This window comes from Osmerus mordax, chromosome 15 (assembly GCF_038355195.1).
Source record: "Osmerus mordax isolate fOsmMor3 chromosome 15, fOsmMor3.pri, whole genome shotgun sequence".
In the NCBI taxonomy this organism is placed as follows: domain Eukaryota; kingdom Metazoa; phylum Chordata; class Actinopteri; order Osmeriformes; family Osmeridae; genus Osmerus; species Osmerus mordax.
In genome coordinates, this window is record NC_090064.1 from 4418902 (window position 1) to 4436964 (window position 18063).

The window sequence follows — 18063 nt, forward strand, 5'->3', positions numbered from 1 at the left end:
GCAAACAGCGTACCTCCAGCACGCAAACAGTTCAGCAGTTGATTTTTTTTTTACTGGAGGCCAAACATACTTGCCGACCATCTTTATGCTTTCAGATGTTTTTTTATTTGAGTGTCAAAACTGGATTTAGCATCTTCGTCACCTTCCTGTTATTTCTTAGTCTCGGTCCTCTAAATTCCTGTCTCCTTCCCTTTAACCCTTAACCCACTCTACCGTTCCTCATCTCTCTCAACCTCAAAACTCTCTATTTCCATGATCTCCCTCTGTACCACTTTCCCTTTTCCTATCTCTCTTTCTGCTTCCCCCTTACCCCTCTCAGTACTCTCTACTCCCTCTCCCACGGCTAGCAGAGTGTAGCGTCAGGCCTAACGAGCCCAGGGCAGAGACAGGGATTAGGGAACCGTGACAGGGGAATTCTAATAGCTCAAACACCGCAATCCTCTCGTCCTCTCTATTTCTCTTTCTACCCATTTCCCCTATCTCTGCTTCTACATGTCTCTCTTTCACCCCTTTCCCCCCTCTATGCATGTGTTTCCCTTTAATTAGGTGTGCTTGCTCTCAGCAAGGCACACTATTGTTATCTCATGTATAAATGTTATTTATAATTTTATCATTCTTTCACTCAGTTTTTGCACTGTGTCTTATTCCCAAAAGTGTTGCTGTTAATTTCTGGAAGGTTAGATTTAGGAAATATTATATTTTTTTGGGTGAAAGGTGACCCTTATGCTAGGTAGCTAGCCACAGTGACAAACATCACAATGTCACACCACAATGCTTGTACAGTACAAGTCAGGATCAGAGGAGACCAACACAGTGAACAATACATCTTCAGTAATTTGACTAGCTGCATAGCTTACATCTACGACGGACTGGTGTTATCGCAGTAAACATAGGATACATCCACGACTTCGCCCTTTTGGTTCTGCAGCTGTTTCTCTGTTTTTGTTAGCTATGATCATAAGTCATAAGTGATGATCATAAGCCCCGGATATCAATCAATGACAAGTATTTGTAACGGAACTTGGGATGGAAAGTATCCAAACAATTTCTTACAGTGGATTGACTACCCCATAGATACAAGGTGACAATAGTGACAGAAAGCATTTCAGCAGAAGGGGAAAACTTAATGGGGAAGTTTAAGTCACAACCATCTCTCTACCTCTCCTCATTGTGTTCTCTCTGCTTTAGGACCATCTAAGCTATAATACAAGAGGCTCTGGCAGGGAAAGAAGAAACAAAGTGGGAGAAAGACAGAAATGGAACAGCAAATGCATGTATGTGGCCGTATGAGGGCGACAGGTGTGTATGTGCATGTGTGTGAGAAAGAGGGGGACAGCCTGTCAGGGATGGTATGACCCCTGCTGACCTCTGTGGGGGTGCCTCTGGTTCAGCCAAGCATTCAGTCTGGGGCATGAGATGGTCCCCCCCTACTCTCCCGCAGACTCTCTCTCCATCACAAACACTTTCTGCTCCGAGTAGGTGTTTGTGTGAATCCGAAATAGTAAGTGTTTGTGTGCAGTTAGTTTTATTAGTTTTACGTCGTAGAAAAGACAAAGTCTTTTTCTGTGTGTGAGTGTGTTTGTGCACATATACAACGCATATTGAGAATGCATGTGGTAAGCATTAAAAATGTCAGAATTGAGTGTCAGTCTTACCTAATTCTGGGGGTAACACGGTGAGCCTGTTGCCCTGAATATGCAACTCTTTGAGCTGGGCCAGATCTCCAATCTCCTTGGGCAGCGATATCAGGTCATTATCTCTCAGACTAAGCTACAGAATGGAGGAAGGGAGGAAAAATGAAAATACATTGAGAGGAGGATGGAAGGAGGGACGATAAAGTCATGAATCGGGGGAGGGAAAGGGGTAGAAAAAGAGCAGTGAAAGGGACATAGAGAGGGCAAGGGGGATGAGAAATGGAGAGGCGGGAGAGAGAAAGAGAGTGAGGGACAGATACTAAGACAGGGAGGGGAAACGGGGCAGATGAGGGAGGGTGCAAGAGAGATATGATGGGCAGATGGGAGGGGGGTTGGGGCAGACAAGCGGTAGGGGGGATATACAATTATACAGACTTGATTTACGTTTTGCACACAGTTTTTCAGATAAAACCATTAGATTGAAAGACCATAATTTAACATCAGCCCAAAAAAACGCCCTTTAAAACAAGCCTAAGATTCAACTCATAAGACCAAAGACGGTAGACAGAGAGAAACCCCAAAGATAAACCCAATCGAAACATACACCAAAAAAGGGAGAGAAGGCATTGATTTTGAGGGATATTTAGATAAATTACTCACTATCTGCAGCTTGGTCAGCTTGCTGATGTCTGGGGGCAGCATCTCAAAGTCGTTGTCACTGAGATAGAGTGCACGCAGGGTCGCTGTAATTCACACCGGAGTGGGTTAGTGTTTTGAGTTGTGCGTGTCTGTGTGGATGTGTGTCTGGTTGGCCTATGTTTTGTTATGGTTGTATGTGCATGCACGTGCGTGTTGGACATCCTATCCAAACCAAGCCAAAGACTAATCAATAAGACCAGTCACGGCTGATTCATCACGCCTTGCAATCTCTGTATGGAGGAGCAGCTGACGTACACACACACACACACACACAAGTCAAGAAAAAATTTACGTCAGCTTGTCTGGTCAAGGAAGGACAAAGAGATGTCTTAATCAAATACACGTTGACAGACTGGTGCGCAGCGAACACAGTAACACAGGGGAGTCAGGAGGCTGAGCGGTTAGGCAATAGGGCTAGTAATCAGAAGGTTGCCGGTTCGATTCCCAGCCGTGCAAATTAATAATGAATATAGCTGATTACTTAAAATAACAGTCTATTTAGTTGTAGAAGCAGAGCATGCAAAATAGTGTGAAAGAGAGAAAAAACAGTGTTAAATGCATGAAAGGAGTGATTGTCATCATCTCCAAAATCAACAAAGATGATAATGCTGGGTGTGGTGTGTTGGTGTGTGTGTGACAGACATAGAAAGACTCACTAAGGTAGAAGAAGTTCCCAGGCAGGGAGCTCTCATTCAGGTTGTTATAGGTGAGGTCCAGTACCTCAAGAGCAGGCAGTGACCCAAAACCACGTGGCAGACTACTCATCCTGTTCATACTGGACACACAAAAACACACCCACACATATATAAAAACAATTGAAGAATATCAAGACAGAAAGGTGTTTTATGGCACTATTTATAAATCTGTGAGTCTAAAACAATATATTGTCCTCACAAGATAAACTAAAACAGAAAAGCATAGATTAAAAGCACACACAAAACACAAATTTTTCATTGTTGGTTTCATGTATATCAGATAAATCATTTATACCCGTGTTTCTCAACTGGTGGGTAAAGGGTTGCGGACGTGTGCTTCGGCTCCGTCAAAAAGTCAAACCTTTATTATATATGTTACCAAACTTCCGATGCTGTGCTTTTCATTTTGATAGGTTTGTAGGCTTACACTGTGTCGCCCGCATACTATAAATGTCAAAGTGTCAAAACTGCAGCGCTGTTTGCAGGGGCGTTTTTAGACATAGGCAACCTAGGCGGTTGACAAGGGGGCTAGGCTGCAGGGGGGCGCCGATTGGGCACTGTAAATAAAAATATATAATTATGTAGCCTAGGTAGCTGTAACAGATGTGGCCACGACCCTGTCAGAGCAACACATGGCCAACGTTCGCCCGTACCGGGGATCGAACACGCCACCAAAAGCTACAGATTCACTTACACCGGTGGCCTGTATACATACCTGAGGAGTGAGTTTGACCACTCTTCACCGGCTAAATAGTTTTCATTATTAAATCTGATTTATTTGTTTTGAGTGAGATGGCAAAAAATTTAAAATGATACGCATACAAATTCCCTTAAAATGCACTTTGTTGTTAGTATAGAAACTAAATAACTAAATAAATGTGTCATCATCCACAGACTTTTGATGGCCAGTATATATTATATTTAAATGTTATTTACATTGACATGTCCAAATGTTCTTTACATCCTTTATGATATATGTGCGTGTGAGGGTGTATACACACAAATATATTTATGGGGTACATATAGCCAGATGGCTGAGCAGTTAGGGAATCGGGATATTAATCAGAAGGTTGCTGGTTTGATTCCTAGCCGTGCAAAATTACATTGTGTCCTTGGGCAAGGCACTTCACTCTACTTGCCTTGGGGGAATGTCCCTTTACTTACTGTAAATCGCGCTGGATAAGAGTCTGCTAAATGTAATGTAATATATATTCATACCGCAAATTCACGGTATGGATGTAACGATTAGGTAAATGCACGGCTCAGTGCATGCACATCATCTGTCTGTATTTTAGTTCTGGAAGTTTGAGAAATGCTTACGGCAAGCTAAGCTATCAAATGTAGGCCCGTCACCATGAGGAGGCAAGAAGGGGCACAGTTGTTTTTTCTGCCCCCCAGTTTAAGTTATATGAGGCAAAAATATATATTCCCCAATAAAATATTCTAAGCTTGTTAGCTATCTGATCCAGTCTCTTTCCCCAAAAGCATTACACTGGTTATGATCATGTAACCCAAAAACAGCTAGACAATTTTCTATGCTAAGTTTTTTCATAACTTTTATTTATTGTCTTTGTCTCCATGTGGAATATACACCAATCAGCCTTAACATTATGACCACCTGCCCAATATTGTGTAGGTCCCCTTTTACCGCCAAAACAGCCCTGACCCGTTGAGGCATGGACTCCACTAAACCACTGAAGGTGCGCTGTGGTATCTGACACCAAGACATTAGCAGCAAATCCTTTAAGTCTTTGTAAGTTGCGAGGTGGGGCCTCCATGGATTGTACATGTTGGCCAGCACATCCCACAGATGCTCGATTGGATTAAGATCTGGGGATCTTAATGCCCATTCCTGAACCATTTTTTCTTTGTGGCAGGGTGCATCATCCTGCTGAAAGATGCCACTGCAATCAGGGAATACTGTTTCCATGAAAGGGTGTACATGGTCAGCAACAATGCTTAGGCAGGTTTGGTTAGCATTGGCACGTGTTAATTAACATCCACATGAATGTCCAAGGGAGTCAGGTGGCTGAGTGGTGAGGGAATCGGGCTAGTAATCCGAAGGTTGCCAGTTTGATTCCCGGTCATGCGAACTGATGTTGTGTCCTTGTGCAAGGTACTTCACCCTACTTGCCTCGGGGAAATGTCCCTGTACTTCCTGTAAGTCGCTCTAGATAAGAGCGTCTGCTAAATGACTAAATGTAAATGTAAAATGTAAATGTCAGGAACCAAAGTTTGCCAGCAGAATATTGCCCAAAGCATCACACTGCTTACACCGGCTTTCCTTCTTCCCATTGTGCATCCTGATGCCATGTGTTCCCCAGGTAAATGACGCACCCGGCCATCCACGTGATGTAAAATAAATTGTGATTCATCAGACCAGGCCACCTTCTCCCATTGCTCCATGGTCCAGTTTTGATGTTCACTTGCCCATTGTAGGCACTTTTGGCAGTGGACAGGGGTCAGCATGGGAACCCTGACTTGTCTGCGGCTACGCAACACCAAACACAATAAACTGCGATGCACTGTGTGTTCTGACAACTTTCAGAACCAGCTTTAACGTTTTCAGCCATTTGAGCTACAGTAGCTCGTCTGTTGGATCAGATCACACGGGCCACCCTGTGCTTCCCACGTGCATCAATGAGCCTAGCCCATGACCCTGTCATCGGTTCACCGCTTTTCCTTCCTTGGACAACTTTGGATAGGTACTGACCACTGCAGACCAGGAACACCTAACAATAGCTGTAGTTTTGTATATGCTCTGACCCAGTCATCTAGCCATCACAATTTGGTCCTCAAAGTCGCTCATATCCTCGCACCCTTATTTCCTGTTTATAACACATCAACTTTGAGGACAAAATGTTCACTTTCATGTCTAATATATCCCATCCACTGAAGAGGTCTGTCCTTAAACCACAGATCAGTTAACAACAATTAAAGAAAATGATCTTTATTATTTCTACACTGTTTGAAATGTTCTGAATATAATAAACAATGTTTGATCTATACCTTGCAATATTAAGCTCACGAGCACATAACCCTTGGTTATGTCCAGGAGAGAAGTATGCCTATGTTTCTTGTATCATTGATAAATTGATATTATTCTGTTTCATTATGCCTGCTTAGCCATAAGTTGGGTCTTTGTAAGGTGTGACTATGAAAGGCCTGTGTCACTAATGTAAGTCAGAGGTCACAATATTTCCAAAGTGTATAATGCCATGCAACTTTGAATGAGGAAAATAGAAGCAATGACAAGGCCATTTCTGGGAGCCCTATCTAAAGACCTAAACAAAAGCTATCTAGCATACAGTGTCCTTTTTCAGTGCCTGCAAACCATATACTCTCTTGATTTTCTGTATTCATTGTCCAGTCTTCTGTGATACTCAACTTGAGTGTAACAGACACCTGCACCTCACATATGTGTAATACATACATTGATTTTGTCTTGAACTCATCTTAACTATTCCTTCCATTGACTTGGCACTTTCAGAGCAATTGGTGTGTCTGTGTAGATGTATATATTTGAATTCTTCATAAAATATCTAATGTAGTAGGCATTGTCTGTAGGCAAGATTAGAATGTTTTGCAACACTTTATTGTATTGAGTTTACATGTTCTACCATGTAACTACATATCAAGTAATAACATTGAGGTTAGATAGGATATTAGTAAGGAACTGATATGCAGCTACATTTCACTATGGATTAGCGGTACAAGTTGTTACACAACTGAGGTGTTCAAGGTCCAGTTCCAGGTGTAAGCGGATGTTACCATTTTGGTAACAATGTTAACCTTTTGGTACAACTTCCCCTTTCTCTGCTTTGCCCGCACAGAGAAGGCAAGATTAGAATGTTTGGCAACACTTTATTGTATTGAGTTTACATTTTCAACCATGTAACGACATATCAAGTAACAACATTGTGGTTAGATAGGATATTAGTAAGGAACTGATATGCAGCTACATTTCACTATGGATTAGCGGTACAAGTTGTTACACAACTGAGGTGTTCAAGGTCCAGTTCCAGGTGTAAGCGGATGTTACCATTTTGGTAACACTGTTAACCTTTTGGTACAACTTCCCCTTTCTCTGCTTTACCCGCACAGAGAATTTGGCCCACCAATGAGAAAATGATCTATGACCGTGCCAGCGCGATATAGTTTTTTCCTTGAGATACATCATGGCTTGCAATGGCAGTTAGTCCCGCCTATCTCCTCTTCATAGCATTTAAAGCTACAGATTTGGCACGTCCTAAGGAAAGCTTTTTGTGGGACTGCTCCTAGTGGCTGTAATTCTGCACCAAGGCCGAATTTCGGGAATGAGACTTCAGATACAGTATTAGGGGACCACTAAGGCCTATATAAAAGCATCCAAAAAAAGCATGCCATGGGACCTTTAATTACTTGCCAACTTTTAAACTACATGCCTTCTTGTTTTCTTTAACATTGATTGGGATAGATTTATTTATTTATTTGATTGGGAAAGTAGGCCTACATTATGAAGTGCAAAATGAATTTATTTTAGATTTCAAAATGCTATGGTTGGGGCACTGATGGGCAGACTCCTGAACTCTTAAGGAAAAATAATGCCGAAATGCAGTCGGGAGTGCTGCTGTGTTATTGTATATGTAGGCCCTACCTGTCTCTACACTTCATGTGCTTTATACCATCATTGTGAAGCTTCAATGTTTTGGGTTTTAATTGTTTTGACGCTGTTACAAATTTGGACAGTCCTGCAATTGAAGGCCCACAATTTACAGTACACACAGTGCATTGCTCCGTCTTGGTAGGGTACCTTAACCATTGCCGCCGCCGTCAGTATTGCCATGGCAATACTACTTTTGAAACAAGTATTGTCTCATTTGCCTGGCGATACTACTTTTTCGCAGACCGAGGTTTATTTAATTTAGAAGACTTAAGTAAACTGTAATGACAACCACATTTTATGTAGTGAATAATCTGAAGCGATACAAAAACATGAGACTTTTAAATAGGCTACACTTTGCGCCTTGCGCTGGCGAAAAAGTTTGGCAATACTATTTATACGCTGATGATGGCACCTATGATCACTAGTATTCTTCGAGCCACTGGTGTTGAAATTCATATGTCTGTATCATTCTCGTTCACATGCTCCGTACATGGCGAATTGTCCACTTCATTTTAACACGTCAGATTTGAGTAGCCTATATGCGATTGCTGCGTGCGTCTTGACGAGAGGTTGATTTGTTTCAAATCAACGTTAGGCTACTACACCATTCCGGGAGGGGGGCGGGGGGCTAAAGCTAACTTGATGTGTTGAATGCTCAGAGCACGTTTTAAAACTTATTCTTAAAATACACATTACTGTTTTACCAAATGCTCATAATAAATCATAGCATATTGCCTAAAACTTAAGGTAAGCACAAAAATAATCAGTGATACATTTGCGACACATTAAAAATTGCATGGCATTTCAAAAGGTCGCAAATGCGACCATTTCGGTCGCAGTGTAGTGCCCTGAATACAACATCACATTTAAGTACATTCCTGCGTACCTACAATGTTGTATTATAGGTATTGCTATGTAGTTCCATGGTAGTTAATGTAACATGATGGCAAATGTTTTATTGTACGCTCCATGGCTGAAATATGAAAAATAGGAATGGCTTGTTGACTGCACTGAGGCTTCATTCCCACACTGCATTGCAACAGTTTATAAAAAAAAAAAAGAATACCACCAGAAAGACTGAATATACTTTTTGTGATTATTCATTACTTTCTGTGGAGAGCAGAAACATACAGTGATTACACAGCACCAACTGAACAGCATACAGTATGCTGTCTTAAAACTGCAATAGGTAACATTACAAATATATACACTACTGTTCAAAAGTTTGGGGTCACCCAGACAATTTTGTGTTTTCCATGAAAACTCACTTTTATTTATCAAATAACTTTCAAAATGAATATCAAATATAGTCAAGAAATTTACAAGGTTAATTATTGTTGTTAGAAATAATTATTTTTATTTGAAATATAAATGTTGTTCTTCAAACTTTGCTTTCGTCAAATAATGCTCCATTTGCAGCAATTACAACATTGCAGACCTTTGGCATTCTAATTCTGATCCTTCAAATCATCCATTAGTCTTCTAAGGCAATTAGCAAACACAATGTACCATTCAAACACATACAGTAATAGTTGCTGGAAATGGGCCTCTATACACCTATGTAGATATTTCATTAAAAACCAGACGTTTCCACCTAGAATAGTCATTTACCACATTAACAATGTATAGTGTATTTCTGATTAATTTAACGTTATCTTCATTGAAAAAAAACAGTGCTTTTCTTTGAAAAATAAGGACATTTTTAAGTGACCCCAAACCTTTGAACGGTAGTGTATATAATATGAGAAACAGTGCACAGTGAAAAAAAGGGCCCGCCTCGCAAAAGGCGGTTGGGCTGGAAAGACCACTCATACATGTGAAATTGACTTTCCACTGGCACTGTTGTCTGTGTTGCTCAACAACTCTCAGACGGTGTTATTAGCTTGAATAACATGTTTATGGTACACAAAAAGTTATTTTTTACCAAACATACCTCAAATACCTACCAACACAGCACTTGATCCACTATGTGTACTGACCTAAATATTTGACTACTGCCTACAGCACAGAAATTGGTCGGACAGGCAGAGGCCAATACTAAATGTTCGAACAAAGACAGAATTGCTCTGTGATTCTATAGAACAATGCCAACGGATGTACAAAGATAATGCTTTGGGAATCATGACCTTGTCATTACCTATTTAAGCTCCTCTCTGCCTGGTGAGTCCATATCTGTTTCACCCCTATCCTCTTCGTCATCCAGGACAACATAATTATCAATTTCAATACTGCTTGTTCGTTAAATGCCACAGAGAAGCTCAAAGGTAATGTCGTGGTCAGGGGATAATTTTGTGGGAGAGAATCCACACCAGTGAGTGTGTGTGTGAGATGAGGTTTTGTTTGCACAGAGCAATTTACGGGTTGAAGGGACAGATTGTTTTTGACAAATTAGTTTAGGTTTGTCACCCTTACACACTGAAAACAAGCACATACACACACATGCGAGAAAACCCAGTCCTGAATACAACTCAGTGGCTTATGTTTACAAGATTATGGTTGGCAAATTGTGCATCTGACATCCAATCAATAACACAGAGAATGTCAGAACGTTGAGGAGATTGTACAAAGTTCTGTAATCCCCTGTGACATTGACACCGGCCCCTGATCTGCCCTTCTATCTCTCTCACAGGGAGAATGTGTACCATCCCACCACTAGCCCTTGAAAGGGTCAGGTAGTGTTACGGTTACGTATATCAATGTCTCCAAAGCAAGTAGTGTTATGCACTGATATCAAACTAAATTTGCTGCTACAGTTAAAACTGTAGACATGCATGGAGTCCATTCAAATCAGCAATGTAACGTTAGCGTAGCACACAAGCGATTTAAAAAAACATTTCAATTAAGAACATGGTTGCAAATACATATGTACAGGACTGTGTCGAGCACAAAACAAGACTGTCATAATTTTTTCATCAATTATTTAAGCCGAATATATTACATTTATGGGACTCTGGCTGATCTGGCCGCCATTGTTGCAGGTTGCGCAGTATTCACATACCCCTTGGTTTCAAGTAAGCTCCCGAAAACACTTGGTTTTAAGGGGCGTGTACCCCTTTGTCTTAGGCCTACCCCTTGATCAAAAAGAGTATTGGGAGACCACTTACTCTCACATGAATGCGCAAAACTAAGGGGTAGGGGTAAAACAGAGTATTGGGATTCGGCCTTAAGATACAGGTTGTTCAATGGCTCATGCTATTCACAGTTAGCAGTTTTACCTGCGTCACTGACAAGTGTGTCACCCGAGACAAACTTTTTTTGTACAAATGTGTACTACCCCTGACTCACCTGCATTAAATTGTTTTGTGTGTATGTGTATTACTCCTGCGTGCAACAGCGTTAAATTGTTTTGGACATATGTGTATGACCTAGGAGTGGAACGGTACATGTATTCGTACCGAACCGTATGGTACGGACGTCACGGTTCGATGCATGAAATTACACGGAGAATACACTGTATAAAAATAAATAAAACTTGCGTGCAAATTAATTAATGTAATGCGGAACTACTGTTAGATATTGTTCTTTAGGGACATCTAATATGAAGCTCTGATTGGTGCTGCCGTGACTCCGAGATTCCTGCTTATTGATTCGATACCTTATCGATTCTCTTTTTCGATTCTTATTGGGCAAGGGGGGGGGGGAAAGAGCACAAACCGGTTTATTTACATACATTTTCTTTTATATAATTTTCTATAATGCTGCACACCATATACAGTATGTATACATACACATTTAAATGTTTCCGTTGCTCTTCTTCTACACTTCTATTAGCTACACTAGCTTAGCTATAGAATCTTCCATTTTCAGCCAAGGTCAAATGACAGTGTCAAACATCGGCCATTCTGTTAAACAATTTACATTACATTTACATTTATGCATTTAGCAGACGCTTTTATCCAAAGCGACTTCCAAGAGAGAGCTTTACAAAAGAGCATAGGTCACTGATCATAACAACGAGATAGCCCCAAACATGAAGTATACATTGTGAAAAAACAAATAAGTGCCAAAGGGAAGAACCATAAGAGCATGCAGTTAAACAAGTTACAATTAAACAACATGAAACTCAAAAAAGTGCAAGAGTGTACCTGTCGAAAAACAATCAACAGTAAAATATTTCACAGCGAGTAAAATAATTTAAAACCGTTACAACTAACCAACAAGAGCAACAATTAAAATGCTAAGTTTAATAATGGATTAAAAATCGATATGCTCAGTTTAATAATGGGTTAACACGACAACGCGAACGTTTGTGATAACACATGCCCGCCGATAATTAACGTGAAGTGATCAATAATGGGAGACGGAGCTAAAATGTATGCTTCAAACGACGGGACAGAAAATAACTTGATCTACTATACACAATAAAGGCAAATTGCTTCACACAGTGACAAGTGGTTGTAATCACTTTTGAAGGGTTTAGCTCTACCTTGGATAGTTAGAGATGAAGCGCGAACGTTAGCTGCGCTGCTGCATGCATCGAACACATGACATTCCAGTAACTTCATTCCATGCTGTGTGTTCAAATGCTTCTTCATATTTGTTGTATTTCCTCCCTTTGACGAAATAGACTTTTTACATGCGTTACAAGTGGCGTTGTTGTCATTTTGTCGTGTGAAATACAACCAAACTTTAGAACGCTTCTGCCTAGTTGCCATGTTTGCTGCAGAATCGTTAAAGAATTTGGCTGACGATTCCAAGGAATCGGTTCACTGGGAACCAAGTAAACAAGAACCGGTTCTCGATACCCATCCCTAGTGGGCAGTGACGTGCAGTCTGGGTAGGCAAGGTAGGCACTGCCTACCGTGCCAAAATTCCAACGTAAAAATGTTTATAAAATAATTGTATTTAATAAACTTGTATTTGTATTTTTACTGTTTATTCTTGTGATTTATATATGCAATATGTATTTTATTCCAATTGTTTAGACGTTACGATGACAAATGTAGCAGCTACGCATAATGAAATACAAAAAAGATTGCAAACAGTGCTTTTACTGTCCGTTCACTGCGGACGACAAGAGAAAAACTCACTTGCGCACTTCGATCCTGTATTCTTCAACTCTGCTGTGCCTTTGCACGTAAATATGTTATGCCAGTAATCACCTACGTTACGTATCAAACATGGACAAATTAAAATCGAGATATTACTGGACATTTGCACAGCTAACGTCATTACACCAGCTACATTGTAAGCGTAATCCCCACAAAATTCAAGTCAAAATGACAGCAGCGGTGTCTGCCGATATCACGGAGTTGAGGAATTTCTCCAAGCGCGATTTTATTCAAAACATTTGGTAATTAGGTAATCTGGCTTTTATAACTCAGTGCCTAGCCTCTTACTGACATCACCACACGTAACTGGTTTTGGGGTATGTGAGTGTAAAAACATCTAACATGCTAACGCATATAACCCATTTAGCGTGTGCTAAATGACTAAAGATATCCGACGCCATCACTCAGGTGTGCCAATCACTGGAACGAGACTAAAAAAACTGTCCAACTTCTCCTCCCTACAGTGTTTAACCAGCCATTAGATACACATACAAATAGGGCCAAAAACATTACTGACGCAATCAGAATTTACATATCTTCAATACGCCAGTATTCACTCGTAGAGGAACCTGGTTTGTTTTGCTTTTCCCTCCGTTGTACCGAACTCGTACCAAACTGTGATGTCTGAACCGCGGTATGAACCGAACCATTACTTCAGTGTACCGTTCCACCCCTAGTATGACCCAGTAATTCCACACCGCCCGGTGTTTTTTTGGTACTGGGTATTTAATAAATTTGAACCTTGTATTTTTCCCCATTTCCTCCACTTGTCTGCTCCAATCTCCCCATAGGGATAAATAAAGTACCAACTACTACTAATTAAGCAGCTTGGACCTAACAGACCAGACATTAAAGGGGTCTTTGACTGCAAAACCGAGTTTACCTTGTCATAGTTGAATAACGACAGTTCGGTGGGTAAAATGGACATACAGTGAAGTCCATTGACACCTCTTTCCTATGTAAATCTCACAATTTGAAACTGCCGCTGTAAAACGGGCAATTTCCAAAAAGCCACCAAATTGACGTCAGATCGGTGGCTCCACCTTTTTTGGCTCTGCTCTGTACCTTTGTCACGCCCCAAAATGTACATACACATCCGACCGTATGCTCATCACAACCGCAAGCTGTAAGTATGATTTTGTCGCTAACAGTTATTAGCAATGCTAACGTATCCTGTATCTAGCATAGGTAGAATGTGTGATGATTTAGTTTATTGGCAATGGGGCTAACGTTATTTCATTTTCCTGACTGTTTCATTCGAATAAATAACCTCTGTGGTCATGTAAATCTACAATTCACGATGCATGTTTGGCTATGTTGCATCTTTGCTCCACAGCTTCCATCAGCGCGCAGCTCATCTAAATATTCATGAGCATAAAATGGAGAAAACCTCTTGTTTCATTCTAGGGCTATTTCACAGGGTTGCAATATGGCGCATAGAACAGCACCCGGGCCATTTTCAGCCCAACCAATGTTACCTACCCTATTCGGAGACCTTAAGGAACAGTGTGAAATACTCTATAAAATCAGTCAATGACCCCTTTAACGTTACAGTTAAAGATGCTGTAAAGTGGAATTGAAAATAAGTTCATCACACCACAGAAGAATGTGTTGTTAATTACCCATCAAAATTCGAATAAAAAAAAAACACTGACAAGTATGTTAAATTAGGCTTTGAAATCGTGAGAGAATCAGCAGTTTTCTCTGCTTGAGACTGGGGGGGCGTGTCGCCTGAAGGAGCTGAAGCTCCGCCCCTTCAAATTTAGTGAATTTAGCAACAACAGCAACACTAGCTTAATCAATTTCAGATATCAGAACAGACCTACCTGCAGTCTCTGAGTGTTAATTGCTTTGTCTTTGCACCGTACCAGCTGAGTAACAGAATGCAGCCATCTGTGATCTGACATAGATAGGTGGCTGTGACGTAAATAGGTTGGGTTTTGCCCCGCCTATACAAAACCTGAGCTGAAAACGGGTGAGAAACTGTTCAACAGTCTAACTCCACATTTCAGTGCGACAGTTTTAGAGCTTTGCACATGCTTTCAGCAACTCATTTCACACGTATATAATGTACTGAGAAGCAAATCATGGAATTTGCTTTACAGCATCTTTAAGAAAGGGCAAAGGCAAAACCTACAACAGGCTATTTTTGGGAACTTGCTATAAGAAATTTAAAAAATTGTCTTCAGTGGCATTATGTAGGCTGCTAGCTAGTATGTAATGCCAATTCTTTAATATAGTATTATTCAACTTAAATAATGTATTAATTATTCAAATAACAGGGCTAAGCCCTTATGGAGATACATTTCTGTCTATGTTGAGAGCAAAATCGAGGCTTCAAAGCAACAACAAAAAATTTTGAGCATTTGAAACTTAAAACTTTTTTTTGCTTTTGAGTTTATATTTTTGCATTAGAAACTTCTGTAACTTGTAACAGAGATTTCTCACGTCCAACTTTTAGCGACTAATTTAATGTACTATTTTACTTACGTTGATTTTAGAAGACAATTTTGAAATGCATTTATTTGCCATCATCAAATAAGCTACAGTAACCCATCCATCTATTAAGTGGTGGTCATGTTTTCTATCTAGCTAACTACGTCAGCTTGAAGGTAGTCAGGGTCCAAATGTGTTTTCCAACCTACGTAGGGTAATTGTATTAGCCTTTTTCTCTTAATTTTCTGTGAAACTTTCTTTCATGGCAGCATGCCATATAATGTTTGTTTCATAGTTGATATAAAGCCAAATCATATTTATGATAGGTATTTGGAAGAATAATATTGATTGATATTGATATAGACTGGCTGACAGCAAGTTTAGCTAAGAATTTGCTTTTCTGTTTCCCATGGTTGCTTTGTAGAGGAGAAATGGCTGTGTCCCAACAAGGAATTGTGGATTTGAAACATTTATCCGACAACATTTGAAAAATGCAACACAAGTCATATTAGAAATAGCGTAAAGCTATTAAGGTAAAGTTAACCTCGCCTGTCAACATCATGAGGGCCGTTGCATTGCTATAAAGAGACAACAAGTTGGGACTACTGATTAATAATACATTTTTAACCCACCCAATATCACCACCGTCAATTTCAAAACTGGGCATGACTAGCGATTCAGGAGCTGGAGCCAGTGTCCACCACACTAGTATTTATGGCCATGGGCCACTACAGCAACAGTCTTAAGGCAAATCACTGTGAGATCAGTGATTTGCCTAGGGAGTCAGGTGGCTGAGTGGTTAGGGAATTGGGCTAGTAATCATAAGGTTGCCAGTTCGATTCTTGGCTGTGCCAAATTACGTTGTGTCCTTGGGCAAAGCACTTCACCCTACTTGCCTCAGGGGAAATGTCCCTGTACTACTGCAAGTCGCTCTGGATAAGAGCGTCTGCTAAATGACTAAATATAAATGTCTAAATGAGATGATGTTGATTATAAAATATGTTTGGTCAACAACGAACCACAGCAATTCCACAGTTGAACCCAATAAGGTGAGGGTGACCTATGGTTTCATTTTAAACAAGATTCTCATGGCAAGCCGTTTTAACATTTATTTCTAAAAACGTACTAGTCACTATTTTGAAGGTACTAGTACTTATTATTTAATTATTAGTAACTATTCCAACAGTTACTAGTATCTATTCCAGTTTTACTAGTAACTATTCGTTAGATACTAGTAACATTATTATTCTTACTAGTAAGAATTGCTTTTTTACTCGTCATTGCTTATGAAGAGTAAAATTGACTACTTCCATCCATCCATCATCTGCCGCTTTTCCGGGGGTCGGGTCGCGGGGGCAGCAACCTAAGCAGGGAGGCCCGGACTTCCCTCTCCCCGGCCACTTCCACCAGCTCTTCCTGGGGGACCCCGAGGCGTTCCCAGGCCAGCCGAGAGACATAGTCCCTCCAGCGTGTCCTGGGTCTTCCCCGGGGCCTCTTCCCAGTGGGACGTGCCCAGAAAACCTCACCAGGGAGGCGTCCAGGAGGCATCCTTATCAGATCCCCGAGCCACCTCAACTGGCCCCTCTCGACGCGGAGGAGCAGCGGTGACTCTGTGTCGAGTAGTCGAAATGACTACTTGATAGTTCAATTTAAATGTTACTAGTAACTATACAACTTTTACTAGTAAGAATTGAAATAGATACTAGTAACTAATGTATAAGTACTAGTATCTAATTATTAGATACTAGTCAAACTAAAATAGTAGTTACTAGTAGTAATGGGTATCCAATAGTAACTATTGGAATAGATACTAGTTGGAAACAAATAGTAAATATCTGTAAAGCAGAGCCCCCAATCTCCCCAGAACAAATTCAGCACCATGGGGGACCAGGCTTTCTGTTCCCCCGCCCCCCGGATCTGGAACGCCCTCCCCGACCATCTGAGGGCACCTCAAACCACTGAGACTTTAAAAAAAAGACTAAAAACATTTATTTTTAGCAGATCTTGTGAGTAAATTATCTAATTGTATTATATATTGATGTTTTACCTTACCGTTTTATAATCTTAACTGTAGCACCTTGAGATCTGTTTTCAGATGAAAGGTGCGTTAGAAATACAATTTATTATTATTATTATTAGAATACAATTGTAAAAATGTGCAATTTGTTACTAGTAAAACAGGAATAGATACTAGTAACTGTTGGAATAGTTACTAGTAACTAAATAATAAGTACTAGTAACTTCAAAATAGTGACTAGTACGTTTTCAGAAATAAATGTTAAAACGGCTTGCCATAGATTTTTGGGATTTGTGCTCAGGGTAGAGGCATTAACAAAAAAGTCTGCATGGTGTGAGTTTGTACACTCATTTGGGGTTAAGCTGTAACATTCCATTGCTAATCAAATACTGAAAATGCATGCGATTCTTTAACCCACAACCCTAATATAAGAGTTACCGTTATCAACTACACCAGCAGACACTGATTTACTTATACTCATTATACACCACACAACTGTGCAACACTCTCATTGGAAGATTCTGAATTAAAATAATGAATTGTATTCATAAATATAGCTGCAAGAAGCAATGAGGTGGCCAAGCAGTCAAATGACCCATAAAACATTTTAGACATCCTCAGAAGAGGGTAATGAGTACACGCAGCAAGTTTGGTGCAAATCCATCAAAGATTTGCTGAGATACGACCCAACTTCCTGTTTACTGGCTTAACGGCACATTTTGATTGTCTGTACCGGGCAAACGGTTCTGAAAATCAAAAAATCGAGTGAAGGCCTTCGTGAGGCTTGGTCTGAAGATACTCTCTGCCAAATTAGGTGAAGATTGGACAACATGTGTAGGAGGAGTAAAGAAAAAACGTTTTTCAATGAATTCAAAATGGCGGCCGC

At 40.3% G+C, this 18063-nt stretch overlaps 1 protein-coding gene across 2 annotated transcripts in view; it reads right to left on the reverse strand.

Annotated features, from left to right (window-relative positions):
- The window catches only part of rsu1 (Ras suppressor protein 1), a 107668-nt gene that overhangs the window by 56838 nt on the left and 32767 nt on the right, over positions 1-18063 (reverse strand). For both annotated transcript variants that reach the window (XM_067251989.1, XM_067251990.1), the window contains exons 5-7: positions 2990-3108; positions 2295-2377; positions 1656-1770 (exon numbers count right to left, since the gene is read on the reverse strand). In XM_067251989.1, the coding sequence (XP_067108090.1) occupies positions 1656-1770; positions 2295-2377; positions 2990-3108 (317 nt within the window). The remainder of the gene's footprint in view (positions 1-1655; positions 1771-2294; positions 2378-2989; positions 3109-18063) is intronic.